Source organism: Nyctibius grandis, chromosome 3 (genome assembly GCF_013368605.1).
Source record: "Nyctibius grandis isolate bNycGra1 chromosome 3, bNycGra1.pri, whole genome shotgun sequence".
NCBI classification, from domain to species: Eukaryota; Metazoa; Chordata; class Aves; order Nyctibiiformes; family Nyctibiidae; genus Nyctibius; species Nyctibius grandis.
In genome coordinates, this window is record NC_090660.1 from 37,587,374 (window position 1) to 37,602,947 (window position 15,574).

Sequence of the window (15,574 nt, forward strand, 5' to 3'; positions counted from 1 at the left end):
ATATAAATTATAGGATACAAAGGTATCATCAGCGACTTTTCTAAAAGAGCCTTCTGTAATAAGTTGAGAGACATGAAACAAACATTTCAAGTTTACAAGCTCCAGTGAGTATTTTACTTTACCCTAATTTTTATTTCTAGAATATAGGACAGCTGAATCCTCTCCAAATACTTCAATACACATGGAGGTGTGTATGCACACTCACATATAAAACTCATGCACACATTCTCTATACCTACGCATACATATACTAATCCATTTAAAAACATAATGAATACATGTAAGACACACATATCTTACCGGTGAATCTGTAATGGCCATGCTGCTTGTGATGGAGTGGGCACCGAATTTGTTGGACTCACCAACATGGCACTATATATGTTGGAAGCAACCACAAGTATACAAAGTAGAATTGGTCCTATGATGGCTCCTTCCAGTCCCAGGTAATATGCCCCTCCAGCTACCGCAAGACCTGTCAGGTAAGGATGACCACCTCTGGAATTAAGGCACAAGCAGAATAAAATTAAATTAAGAACAACAAACAACAATACTATCAATTATGAAATATGAATTCATCATAAAGTTTTATTAAGCTTAGAAAATGACATAGCTAGTTATAGATACCCATATTTACACTATAAACTGCTGTTTGAATGACTGCATAAATATTCCAAGCTGTATTCTGCACTATATTTGCACAAGAGATCAAACACTGTTTTATAGCGTCTAACACTGGTAAAATCCACAATGGAGTGGCTACTTTATAGACATCTGCTGAAGAATGTCTGAACGAGTCAGTGGCAAAAACATTTCCATTTTGAAAATGGAAAGATGATTGATTACAAAGACTGTTCATGCTTTATGATCAAGAATTATTAAATTTTAATACAACTAGCAACATGTGCTGTGAGTGCCCCTGAGCAAAGACATCAATTTACACAATGATAGCAACTTGCATTGCATCTTCAAAGAATAGTTAGCATATATTCTTCAAATGAACAGTCATGTCTTCTCATTCTGTTACAAAACAACCTCTCAGATTGAGTGTTTGTTATCATTAGCTTTTAATGTTTTCAGATGAAAAACAAAACCAGATTTTTATGAACATATTATTTACTGGAAATTTGGGGCCAACGGAGCTTTTGATATTATGGCTGGAAGTAAGCCATTCCGTTTTTCTTTTCCATGTTTCAGTTCAGATGCACAACACGAATCCTACCAACAGCATTTACACAAAACCTGCTCATCATGCTTAATCCTTATAGGTAAAATAATGATGTTAATATGGAATTATATAAGAAAAGCTAGATTAGCACCCGATTTTCAGGAAGTTGCTCTAAAGCCTGAGTGTAATGGAGTGAAAATACCAGCTAGTCAGTTTAGAGCTCCAGCAGTTTCTGCCTGATTTCTACCCAACTCCCACATTGGCAATCTTTGCCTTCATCACAACTGAGTGGGAATGAGACCATGAGACGTGACCTATTACATCATACACACCTCAATCATGTCTTACCTAGATCAAATGTAACTTACTGGTAGGGCCAGATTAATTTTTGAGGGGACAGACTTGACCTTAAAGTTTTATCTTTGTCCAACAGTAGACACAGGATTCATTTCTAAACCTTGTAAAACTTCAAATAATTTTTTCCAGCATTTGCATCAGTTTAAACGTTCTTCTGGCTAGTCTGATAAATTAAACAACATATCACCTCATGAAATAGGACTATAGTATAAATTTAATGCATTCGGAAAACCCTGCATAAGCTAATTATAGCTATTTCAAATAGATTTAATCTAATCTGCAAGATAACATGATGCTTACTGTTCTATTTAATGGGAAGAATACAATTTTGCTCCATTTAGGAAAATCTATTCCTGCCACAAGTCTTCTGGACAGTAAACAGAGCCTGCATCCCCTACAGTCAAAAAATGTTTTCTAATAAGTAGAAGAATTATTGTCTGGTTAAATAGCTACTAGCCTTAAATTTATCCATGATTTATTGTTGGAAAAAAATCGTAATTTGATTATACTTCACCTGTTAGCTTTAATTCATGCAAAATAATTACTGTCACAGTCAATGAAAATTATTAATATCACGCATATTATCATTAGGTTCTCTCTGGTTCAGTGTAATTATATTTGGTGAACAAAAATATTAATTTTTAACTTAACAAAGAACTGAAACACTTAATGTCCTTATTCTACGTTAACTCCACTATAATAAAAATCAGCAGAAATGAAGGACTAGTACCAGCATGTAACTAAGTCTGGACCATGATGTTCTCAATTCAAACAGTTTACTAGGATTGTTTCTGATGATCAAGACTGAAGCAGTGACTAGAGGAGTACAACTTTCTATCTGTCTTGTACATGGTTGTGAACACGTCTTGCACACACAAAACTTTGCCAGCTCTGTTACACAGCGCTGCTTTATCTTCTAATCTGAATTGCATAAAGGAACTAACTAGGTGGACATTTCAGTTGCACTCCAGATAACAACTGCAGACGTTGACTTTGCCTCCATAGTTTGGAGTTTGCTTCTCTGTGTACAAACTCAAAGCTGAAACCAGGAGACATTTCAAGTCAATAGAGGCAGTCAAACACCTGGCAAGATTTTTCAAGAAAACTGTGCCTACCTCCCACAACAGGAAAACAGCACTGGCTACTGTCTCAGTAGGAGCCTATCTCCAGTTTCGCAATTTCATCTGTCTCAACACATTTAAAGATCAATCCATAATCAAACGATTTTTATACTGGGGTATGGTGACAGACCACAAAGGCTGGCTTCAAAAAAAATCCTCAAAATTCTCACAATCCTTTCTGAAAAATTAAAGTATTTTTTCAGGTCCCTAACTAGCTCATGGATTTCTTGTTTGTTCTGCAGCATCATCTGACATTAGGTGATGGAAAGGAAAATGCTACATGTCTTTAGTAAATGATTAAATAAATAGCAAAGGTATTCTTAGAATTACTTTACCAACTGAAACAGTTGATTTTGCTGGCCTCTGAAGTGACAAAGTTCAGAAAAAAGAAGCCTGGGAAAGTAAAGGCACTTAGGCCAGTAAGACTTCTTACTATGAGGTGGTATCACTTCACCTGTTCCTATGCTTGAAGATACTTTTCTGCATGGTTCAGAAAAGTTTAATTGAAGGCATCAATGATCGTTAAGCATTTTTACAATATTAACTTTAAAAAGTCTTCAATGTACTTACCCTGATATATCTGAATAAATTGCTGTATCTACAAAATAGGTTGGCAAGAGGTGAAAAACCAAGAGCAAAATGGCTTTGCATCCCTGTCCTTGCACAAGCCACAAATCTAGGACTGCAGGGATGGCTGCCCAGTATGTCCCCAGAAACGGCACTGCTCCAAGGATTGCTGCTAATGCTAGAGCACACAGAAGCAGAGGTGAGAAAAAGACCAGAGAAACATATTTCACAAATATATTTACAGTTAAATTCTGCCACTTTTGACACACCGGTCATCCCACTTCTATCAGCTGTTGTAAATAAGACACTGAAGAAGTGCTACATGAGGCTCTTGGTGTTTTATAGCTGTGGTTTAAGAAAAAAAAAGAAAATTACACTATTCCCCATACAGAAAAGCTTCACCAACTGTCAGTCATGAGGAGTTACTTCCCAAAGAGGCACCAATTCAAAAAAAATTTAAAGTTATACCAATCATGCTCATTTCAAACTTTTATATAACTACAAACTAGCAACTGCATCCAAGGAAGTATACAAGCAGAAGTCTCATGGTAACTTACTGGATCCCCTGCAGTCAACCACAATAATGTAGGCAGTACTGTGAGAAACCAGGCAAATATAAAATCCATGACTTAATGTATTTCTGTATGCACATGTGTACACACAGGCATACACCCTTCTGATTATACAAATACCTGTTGTAATCTAAAGTGATGCAGTACTGCTGTCATTCTAATTTAATGCAACAGGAATGAACATAATACAAAAAAAAATTAATTTTTTTCTCTCTTTTTTGTCTCATTAACCAGAAAGCAAAAACTTTCAAGATTTTGCATGTAGCTGAAAGAAAAAGAACAATTATCTTCTAAGTAGGTCTAATGACAACCAATGCCTTTAAGGTAGTTGCACTTTATAATACAGCCATTTCCTATTATATTGGGTTTTGTTTCTTTATGGCTTTCCCTTTTGTTCCCTCACACATGAAAGTATATTATTATTATTATTATTATTATTATTATTATTATTATTATTATTAACCTTAGGGGAAGAGAGGCAGAAGAGGAACAGGGGAGAAGATTTTTCAGTGAAAACTGTTCAGCTATTTCCAAAGCTAAGATTAAAGAATAACAGAAACCCAGAGGCTGGTAATACAGTCAGGCAACAGTACTGAGAATAAGAAGCATGCCTCTATCCTGCATTTTCATGATACCACGTCTTCCTGCATTTAAACATCTTGAAAAATCAGCACCCGTCAACTATGGAAGAAACAAAAGCAAAGGCAGGCAGAATGAAGTTAAAACCTGGAAAGACTTGGACTGAAGAGAGAAAGAATTACATTCAGCAAAAGAAACAGACAGAAGAAGTGAAATAGCTGGCAGGGGATGTGTTATGAAAACAGAAGAAGGCAAGGCTCGGAGGTAAGATAGCAATCTGGGACTTCTCACCACCTTACCCATGGCCATCCTGAAACACCCCTGGAATAAGTTTTCAGCAGTGCTACATACATTCAGAGTTGGAACTAAAGATTTTGAAAATAAGAGCTATGAAAAGCTGTACGGTCTTCAAAGAATAATTAAATATACAGTAGTTTAAATTAAACTTGGAAGAATCAATCAATGCTAAGAAGTTCTTTGGAACCACAATGCATATCACAAAAGTATTAAACTTCTCATAGTATTTTCATAGTGGGGTTTGAACAATAAACAGGAAATAAAAGATGAGGTCACATATTGAACAGGAAATAAAGAAAAAAATTCTGAATAGCTAGCTACTCATTAAGTTAATACTATATACTGAGTTCATCAACAGACTCAGGTGTTATGATAAAAAAGTAGCCAATTCTGTAAGTAGAAACGGTCTTAAGACATTTGCACAAATCAACCATATTAGGGTTGCCTGTGCAACTCTAATTCTGATAGTTGCCAGCTTCTGATTTAATGTTCTCTAAAAATAACTTCAAGACTAATCTTATCAGCAACACTTAATCCTACTAATTTTGTACAATAAATAATGTAATGTAATCTATAAATAGATTATAATTGTTCACATTCTTACCAGATGGTATGAAGACTATGTTAATGCCAAATATAGTGTGAGTCAGCCAAGTGTAGAGTCCATAGAACCCAGCCATTTTGAGGGAAGCATCAAATACACCTCTAAAACAAGCAAAGAAACTCTGTTAAATTTTATTGGCAATAGTATTCTGGGAACTATAAAGATATAATTAAAAACTGCAAAGCCATTAGTGCCACAGATAACAACTCAAAACATAACGCTGAACCCTTTATGCATTTGTTCCCTATGAAAAGAATAAGCATCCATCACATCTGTCATTTAAGGCATTTAGACACAAAAAACCCAGACTGTTCTTTACTGTACAATGGGTTCCAGGGATAAACTCCTTGAAAGAAACTGCTCAAGCATCAGACCACATCCTCTATCAAAAATAACCTTTTATCTATGAGAAGCACTACCATTCCACGTACGAACTACTTTTTCTTTGCCCTTTTTCACTTTCACCTCTTCATTCATTTTCTATATCTCCTTACATTTCTATATCTGCTCATTCTCATCTGATTAAAGCCACCGGTCTGTGAAGTGGAACGGGCTGCTTAAACTCTTACTTTACTACATACTTACATGGCTTTCCGGATGAAAATAATAAAGCACCTCATATTCATTACTGGATTTTAGCCTCAATATCTTTATATTCCCAGCTTTTAGGTTGCTTACTAGGTTACATCGCTAACAACCAAATAGAAATTCTGGTAATCTAATTCAATCCTGCTGAATCTACGTCCAACCTGCTGGTCACAAAACAAAGTTGTCCTCTCTTAAGTGAGGCCACAGCTTCATGAGACAGCAAACAGGCAGCTAAGTGCTGTATCATTTTTACAGCACTAGCGCACTTACACATGTGGAGTATCCTATTACTGAACTGAAAACCTGTGGCTTAGGACTACAATCACAAAAATTACACTCTCAAACTGGTATATCTCACCATGTATTATGGCAGGTTTTCACTCTCATTTGAGAAAGGCATGAAGTTTCCTGAAACCACTATTTTAGTCTGGATCCGAGTAACGAAACTATCCCCGAGTTTCTCTCCTCAGAACAGTCTTAACAGTTACATCACTGCAGAAGTGGTGGCACACACACCCTCTTAGCAAAGATAAATGCAAAGTTTGCTGACGTTCACTTCCCATTTTACATTTCATGCTTTTAGTTACATTGTTTGTGTCTTTGCAGTTTTGGGAACTCTGGCAGGAGGGCAGAGAGGACAGGAAGACATGCAACAGAAATCATGGAGCCAGATGATTAGTAGAGAGGTTTTATTTGCACTTAAAAAAGGAACAAAGTTTGCACAGAAAACAGTCCTTTCTGGAACTAAAGCCTCTGAGAGTACAGCTTCTTTCCTCTGTTGAGTCAATACAGCCTTCTAGAAGAGAAACCTTCTCTGCTATTAAACTACTAGGTAGAATCTTTTGAACTACTGTCAAGAATTCCAAGACTTCCAGTTTTTGGCTCTTTGATCACTATCCTCATTATTATTTCCTTGGGCAGTTTGCATATTTTTGCCCTCCCTTCCCACCTAAAGGCATGCATAGATTCCCAAACGACTGCTGAATCAAAATTATCTTATTTAACATTCACCCACTGGAAGTTATGAGTGCATAATAAACCTCACACATAGAATCACCGAATGGTTTGGGTTGGAAGGGACCTTAAAGATCATCTAGTTCCAACCTCCACATCAACACTGTTGTTGAAAATGTGAGATTCTCCTAATAGACTAACTAGGAACAGCTGTTGTCAGCCATTTTGCCCCTAAAAATAGGGAAAGGGAAAATATGGAAAAAAGCAAGCTTTAAAGAATGACCTGAAATAACAAATTTAACCTTTGACAGACAAATACTATGTGGTGCGTGAGAAGGGGAAGGAATATTTACAAATATGTGGTGGCCTCAGTGAAAAGAGCCTAATACTTCGCAGTTTAGATAAACTACTATAATATTAAAATGGAAAATCAGAGACTAAAATATACAGAATATATGGATTTTGAAGAGTGAAATACTCATCTGTATTTTAGTTATAAGAAAAGTAAACTTCTGGCATAAAAAAAATTTGGCAAGGAGGAGAGAAGACCCCAAAAACCAAAGCCACAGTGAGAATGCTAAACATGAGTTTGCATTAAAAACTCAAGATGTTTTCATACTTCAGCTACTCAAAAGTCTTAATTTTCTGTATTTTCTGTGACATTTAATTAATGTCTGCTCTTTCTGAGAATATCAAAGGAGCATAATATTTTTGTAACAAGAACCTGTTTATTAATTGAAACTGATTCTGTCAACCATGAAGTATAAACATCATATAAAATGCAGGGAAAAATAATCAATCAACATTTTATTTAAAGATACCTTACAAAAACAGAAGGCTAAACACCGCTTTAATCCATATGGGCAAGTTATCTGTGGTTGGATTTTAAGAATTTAGAACATGAACAATTACAATAGGGTCTTTGGCAATGGAAGCCTCCAGGCAGCTGGAGAGATGAAGTGTTATCTGCACTGTGATGATCATGAGGGTGCAACAAAAAAACTCTCATCATTTCTCCTGGTTGCACTAAAGATACATTTGCTCCCACTAAACCCTTATGCTTTTGTCAAGCCCACTTCCTCAGCCTTGCTAGTCTCTTAAATCTTAGACCTGTCCCATAGAAATCCCTTTGCACTATAAAGAAGGTATCTCAATTTCTGAAACTCTTCATCGGTGACTCAAAGTTTTCAACTTTTTGTAATGCAAGTTGCTAGGTCCTTCCAAAACACAACCAAAATGACAAAAATCCCAACATGTCCAGAACAATTTCTTAGAAGGAAGCATTAAATCTAAATATTTAATAGCATCTATAAGAACCCAGATTTCAACGTTATAAATAAGTCTTTGCGTAAATCTTTTTCCTATCAATCAAACAGGAACTGTGGCACAAATACATCTCAGTTGTCAAAAATATTTTAAAACTGTCCTTGAAGTATCTCCTTATTTTTCCCATAAGGATGTTTTCTGTACTGTAGTAAAATTAACAAGGTCTTAACAACTTCTGTAAGTATGCCCCAAAACTACATTTCAGTACAGAGGAGGCAAGGTAGGCCTCTGGCTTGAAGAAGGTATCTGAAGTATCAACTTCACCTGAAATTAAAATATCCATTTACAGTTACAGGGAAGACTGACTTTTTAAACAAGCAAACATTTTAGATTTCTGCACAGGGACTACAAAAGAAGGGAGGACAGTCTTATTATGGTAACCAAATGAAAGACAACAACCCAGAAAAATTACTCCAACAGCCAGAATTAATTGCTGTGTATTTAACTATGCTAGCGAGTAACTGCAAAACCGTTCCTCATGCATAAGAAAGCATCCAAAACTGCCATTCTAATTTATGCAGCTTTCACGTTTCAGTTCAGACAAGCATAATTTTTATCCTCAGATGAATTATACTCAAATTTACATTCAAGTTCTGCCATGTCTTTTGCTGATGTAGTCATGCAACTTATAAGAAAATTTTACACTGTTAAGTCCATTACTCATTACAGATACACTAGCAGAGTAACAGAAAAGCTAATCATGGACCAACAGGTATGTCCTGGTCTGATGTCATTCTGCAAGTTGATACGTAATATATTTCAATAGCAAAATAGCATATACCTCTAAAAGACTGTGGAACAGTACGGCATCTCTCTAGCTCCTTGCTTCTAGTGCACACAACTAAGAAGCTGAAAGGAGGAGGCATCGCACAGTGCTGAGAAGCTGTGAGGTGCCAGTAGTCAAGCAGGAAGCGAGGCTATACCTAATTTCATTCTCATCCTCTCCTTCACCTTTCTTTGTGTCTGCCTCAACTAATCAGAAAAAAGCACAGGAGATCCTACTTTGAGGCGAGCGTGGCCCAGGAGAACTCTAAAGTCTCTGAAGGCTCATGTTTGTTACTTCTGACAGAAAAACTAAGAATCAATATCTTAAAGTTTCTAGAAATTAATATTCATTTGACTTCATGGTTAAGGCAGCTAAAAAAATAATGCTGAAAACACTAACCAGAATCTTCATGAACAGTCTGCTTCAGCTACTCTGCACCTGCGATACCAGATCTTAAAGATGATGTGGTAGGCTAACACAGACGCTGAAGGAATTTATTACCATCTGTACAATGCAGACCTTCCTGGTGAAATTATGACAATAAATTAATCTCATCTCTTAATGTGTTATTGGCATACATACAGCTTCCTTGTATATACAAGAGTAATTGTATGTTTCAGAAATCACAAAATCCAGTTGCTGCTCATGTCTCACTTTGGCACTGTATCTGGATGAACCACTTTACCTGCAAGAGCTGTCGTCTGCATACATGTAATTTATGAGCACTTCATGGCAATTTGGTGTAAGGAGTACTTAGACATATGTATTCCATTTTACTGAGCTTTGAAAAGCATGTAAAATTAAAAATAAAATTAAAAAAATCAGAGGATATGGGTCATACTTCACATTATTCAAATTAAAAATGAAGAAACTTCTGTCAAATTGTCAAATGTTTCTGCATGGCTGGCCTAAGTCTTTTTTTGTTGCAGTTCTTTCTACTTCACTGAAAAGCTAGGGAATTTGCCTGTAGATTTCACATTACAGGTTTTGTGGGTTTTAGTGGATTTTTTTTTTTCTCTTTTACTGATTTGCCATAAGAAGTCTACAGCTTCCCCTTGTTTCTACTGAAGTTTACACTAAACATATGTCCACCTTAATTCAGGTTCACTTCACAGAGCCTGCAGGTAAGGTCTGCTCACCATTAGCGACACAGTGAAATTTAAAAAATTTCAACGTAATGCTGCAACAACCCCAGTTCAAATGAAAGAGGCAGAAAAGTGAAGACTCCTGGGATGCAGAACAAAACTCAAGCTTCAACTCAGAGCATTGACCTAAGTCAATATGATTTTCTAGATCTCTCTGTTCCCAGAGCGCTGGAGGAAAGAAGAGCATACGGGCTGAAATCACAGAATCACAGAATCAATCAGGTTGGAAGAGACCTCTGGGATCACAGAGTCCAACCATTGCCCTGACACCACCATGTCAATGAGTCCATGGCACTAAGTGCCATGTCCAGTCTTTTCTTAAACACATCTAGAGATGGTGACTCCACCACCTCCCTGGGCAGCCCGTTCCAATGTCTAATGACCCTTTCTGAAAAGAAATTCTTCCTAATGTCCAACCTGAACCTTCCCTGGCGAAGCTTGAGGATATGTCCTCTTGTCCTATCGCTAGTTGCCTGGGAGAAGAGGCCAACTTCCACTCCACTACAACCTCCCTTCAGATGAGAACTAGAGTTTCCAGAAAGATCAGAGTAAGCATACGACAAGTTCAGAAGAGAGATTTACTGGTTACTATACTAAATTTATAATGAAGGCATATTGACCCTGGCCGCTGAATGGGCATAAGAGTAAAAAAATAGACAAAAGCAACACTTGTCTTTGGAAACGTTTGCAAGAATTAGCATTACCCTAAATACCTTACAAAACACTTTACAACCCATGCAGTGGTCTATAATCCAATTAAAATGCAAGTTTGATAACAGGAACACCCTAAGGCAAAAATACTATTAGAAAAAGACAATTTCACTCTTTTGTCATCTTCTTTACACCACTGATGTTTGGAATTTTACCATATTCTCTAAGTTAACATTACGAGGATTGCACATTATCTTTGGTGCAAAATCTTCCTGTATACAGGACTAGTTCAAAATGATGCTTTAAGAAACTCCAGCTACTCAATTTCTTTTGAGAAAACAACTTCACATCTTAAAAGTAGAGGGTTCAAGGTATAAAAACAAATGCAATGCATTCCAAACTTCACAGCACAGTTTCACAATTTATTTCAAATCAGGTTAACTCAGAACTGCCACAAGAAGAGAGCGCTCCCATTCCCCTGTTCTCAAGCATGCAGTTCTGCCCCAGACCACCCTTCCTCTGTCTACCTGCCAGCAGAGTCTCTTTTATGTGCCACAATGGTTTTTACAATGAATTCAGCTAACAACTATTTTTTGCTGGGTTGGTTTTAACTAACTAGCTCAGCTCCCTACTCCCCATCCAACTCATAGGGCAGTGGCATAAATAGCTGCGTTCCCAGCAGAAAAGAAGCCAGCACGCTCACGGCTGGAGGGCAGGAACTCTTGCTTTGCACAATACTGCTGCCTTATCCCAGCTGAAACTAACAGCTGCTGTCACCACAACTTCAAAACCAAATAACTAATTTTCTTCCTTCAGACACCACCAAGATCCGTTGCAAAAGACAAGCTACCAGTGACAATCAAAGGACAGCTACTACCTTAAAAAGGACTATATTATTCCTCTTCTACAATGATCCTCCACTTTTCAAGTGATCGCTAGGAGAAAACTGAAGAACGAAATGACTGAAGGAAGTCCTTTTGCAAAAAAATCTTAAGCTGTTCTTTGACTCTCTTCAAGAGTTCTTTTAGGAATAAAAAAGACCCTCACTATTTTCCAGTTTCAAATTACACATGAAAACAAGCAAAGAGTGCTAAGATATACTCCACCTATGAATAAAGCAGAAGTGGCAGTAAGTGTTTCTTGACAGAGTAAGATCATCTCACGAGCAATATAAACATGCAGATAAATTTCAGAAACGACTCCATGACATGACACTTTTGCTGTTGAAATTAATTTCTCCTTAGGAATGATATAACCGAACAAAGAGAGGTAACAGCTCCAACACATGGAGGCTAGTAATGACACTAGTCAAGTAAAGTGATATAGCCTTGAACAAAGCATAGGTCCTTGAGATGGTGTAACTGATGCAAGTATTACACCTCTCAAGGCAGGACAGGGCCCCAGTGACTGTATCAAAACATCAGACTTTTAAACAGTGGGAACTAGTCCAAAGGACACAGCAGTGAATGGTCTTTCTTCTCTAACAGAGAAACATCTGCATTCTCTGAAAAAGACCAATTAACATGTAGTCTAACTTGTAAGAAATTCTACATCTGATTATTTCTTTGTAATACTTCGAATATTTTTGAATGACTATTTGTGCCTGGTCATATATACTACATAACTTACAACGATTCTTCTGAGAAGTGCATTTGAAAGCATTAGTTATTTCTGAATCAACTATTTCTAACACTTTCAGATTTTTATCATGAGCAGACCACAATGCTTACTAAGTGCAATACCTAACTATTCCTAAAATGGATCTTGGAACATCACATATAAAAAGCCAAACTAGTTCAGACCAAAGGTCTGTCTAGCCAGCATCCCACCTCCAGTAGAGGCCAGAAGCAGACACTAAGGGAACACAAGAAACAGGACAAACACATTTAACAGTCCCCTCTGCACATTTTTCCAGCCTCTATTTCCACCTCAGGGGATATCATGAACCTGATGCAGGCTGTCTATTTAGTAATCCTCAGTTAATATCTATTCTTAGCCCTGTCCAATCCTGCAAGTTGCTGCAACTCCCAACTTTTTTTGGCAAGACCTTCCCCATGTCTACTGCCTGTTGCATGAACCAGCACACCTTTCTTATTTTTTGAACCTGCCTGCTTGCTTTTTGATGATCCCACGATTTTATGTTGGAAGAGACCACGAGCAGTCCAACCCCAGTCATCCTTTTCACACTGGTTCTGATTTTGCAAACCTCAATTGTGTAACATCCTTTTTCCAGGCTGAAGAATCCTAACCAGCTCAGTCACTCATACAGAAGCTGCTGCACACCTTCATTCCTCTAATCAGTCTTGTTGCCCTCCTAGCTTTCTGAGATGCAGGAACCAGAATGGCACACAGTAATTCAGGATATAGGCAAACCATAGATTCATAGAATGAGTAATATTCTGTGTTCCTGTTGTCTACGTCTGTTGTAACAGATCTTAATGTTTGATATGCCTGGCAGATGTCTTTAAGTATTAGCAAGCACTGAGCTAGCATGCCTACATGAAAATATATCAGAACTTCTCTCTGTAAAAACTCTATTGATTCTTTGCAACTAAATCATATTTACCAGGTGCTGGTATGTCCTTAACTTTAGTACTGATGTCCATCTTACACATCTGTACTTCCTGTGTTCCCGGAACTTTTTTTTTTTTCCCTAATTTTGCTCTTGAGTTTTCTTTGGTGAGTTAGTATGACCCACTCTCACCAATTTGCTATTGCTCATTTTGTCTGTTCTTCTACAATCTCTTGCACAGTCACTGTAATTTCTGAGCTATTCTGCTGCAGCTCACCCATAAGAAGGGTTTTACAGTGTGCCTCCCTCCACTTACCTTCACGGCAAAGAAGAACACCGCATCAATTTAACCTCCCTGCTCTGCAACAGCCTGCAGCAGCCTTGTTGCAGAGTACTCGTCATCCCTCAGCCCCACTGAGTGCTTCCTGCTCCTGCTCCATGTGAAAAGTGGTATTTTGGTTTAATAGCATTTTGTGGAGCTTTGAGCAAATGAATCAAACTCTCTCTCCCCCTCTGCCCCTTTCTGGACTATTTCTATCTGCCAAAGTTTATGATCCTTCTGTTTTCTTCATTTAACTAAAACGTCACCTTTATCAAGGATAGTTTCTCATTTCCCGTGACCTTTGTTACTTTGCTGTTTAGCTATGCAGTCAGTCTTCCCTTTAGCCTTTTACTCAAGCCTTTCTTAGCAGCTGCCATGCATTGGCACGGCACATTGAACATTTATTAATCTCCACACCACTTGTAAGGATATAACACTTTTAGATCCCCATTTCAGCTTGAAAACTTAATGAATGAGAGCAACAGCTAGTTGGACGCCATAAAGCTCGAGATCCATTGCAGTCTTATATTAAGAAACTCCCACTCTGTACAGATTATTACTATTATAAAATTATGAATCACAAGCATAGAGAAGAGGGTATATTGATTGCTTATGCTGGTGAGAGAATAAGTAATGGATTGACCTTATAATTTGACCTAAGATGACAAAAAAGCAAAAAGTTAAGCTGTGATGTTAAATCTTTGAAATGTTAGGAAATCTTGAAGTTTTTTATCAGACTTCATGCTGTCTTCTCACATTACAATAAATGGGTATTTTAAACAGCAGAAATCTAACTAAGGTTATAATAATATATACTGCAAACTTAAATACACACATGAAGAATTATTAGATATGCAAGCACAGAATTTTGCAATATGTTATACTAAAAATAATTCCCATAGTATCCCTTTATTCTTAGAAATGCCTGATAGAAGATCTCTTCCCTATATATTTAATAATTCTTTCAGCAACCCTTGTCTTTCCATCCCTCCAAGTTAGCTACTGGCCTGCCTTAGAAGCAAGGAGAAAAACTAACTGGCTGAGCTGAATTCCAGATGCAAGTGTCACTGTTCTTACTCATACAGTCTACATCATGTAGCAACTCAACTTTCTTTCAAATAAAGGTTGCAAGTTGTAACATACAAATAACTGTTTAAAGAAGTTGGTGGTGTAGAAAAAGCAGTGTAAATACATAATTGCATAAGTGCAATATGTAATTAAAGGATTAGTATCTAAGACGCAATGTAGTTACACTACTCTTAAAGATTGTGTGCAAATCTGCTTATGTGTTTAAAAGTGCGTGCACACGCACACACACGCAAAAACCCACATCCTCTACGTGTTTACAGATACCCCCAGTCTTAAACAAACTGGACAGTCACAGAATTACAAACTACAAAAACGCACTAAGAGCAATTGCTGTTAGACCATACAGAATGTGCCATCTGGAACACGAAAGAAGCAAATGGCAGACTATTGGCACTGCCTGATATAAAACAAGGCAGCCCTCAATAACCCGTCAATGTGTTTGAAAATACACTCTACCAGTCTGCGCAGCATAGAGAACGGGACTGTTTGTTTCAGCATCACATTATGCACTTGCATAATCTCGTGAATTAAGGGTATCAAACTTCAGAATTCCTACAGACTTTGTGACATGCTTGACCCAAACTATGTGTGTACAATAATGAACATTTTTTCACAGTTTCAGGTAAATTTGGAAAAAGAGTAAAGATTAAGCATGAGCAAATAAATTATTTTCTGAAATTTTATTTGAATATGTTTTTCTTTGAATTATTCTTTGAATAACTTTCAAAAATCACGTGTACGTAAAGAATATACAGACAGCTGTGTTTAATAAGAACAAGTATTTTTGATATAAAAGAAAAAGGAAGTACAGGTAAAGAGAAATCTTTTTTTTTTTTCATATAGGAGAATATTTAAGACTAAAATAGTGGTACGAGCAAGTCATGTGCTTATTGCTAGTAAAACCATCAGCCGATAAATACTACTATCTATCCCACTAGGATAATCAGGTTACAATTACT

At 37.0% G+C, this 15,574-nt stretch overlaps 1 protein-coding gene across 2 annotated transcripts in view; it reads right to left on the reverse strand.

The window, feature by feature from the left end:
- TMEM245 (transmembrane protein 245) overlaps window positions 1-15,574 on the reverse strand; it is a 95,032-nt gene that overhangs the window by 9,153 nt on the left and 70,305 nt on the right. For both annotated transcript variants that reach the window (XM_068396434.1, XM_068396433.1), the window contains 3 exons: window positions 5,263-5,363; window positions 3,214-3,388; window positions 301-495 (listed from right to left, as the gene is read on the reverse strand). In XM_068396434.1, coding sequence (XP_068252535.1) covers window positions 301-495; window positions 3,214-3,388; window positions 5,263-5,363 — 471 coding nt within the window. The remainder of the gene's footprint in view (window positions 1-300; window positions 496-3,213; window positions 3,389-5,262; window positions 5,364-15,574) is intronic.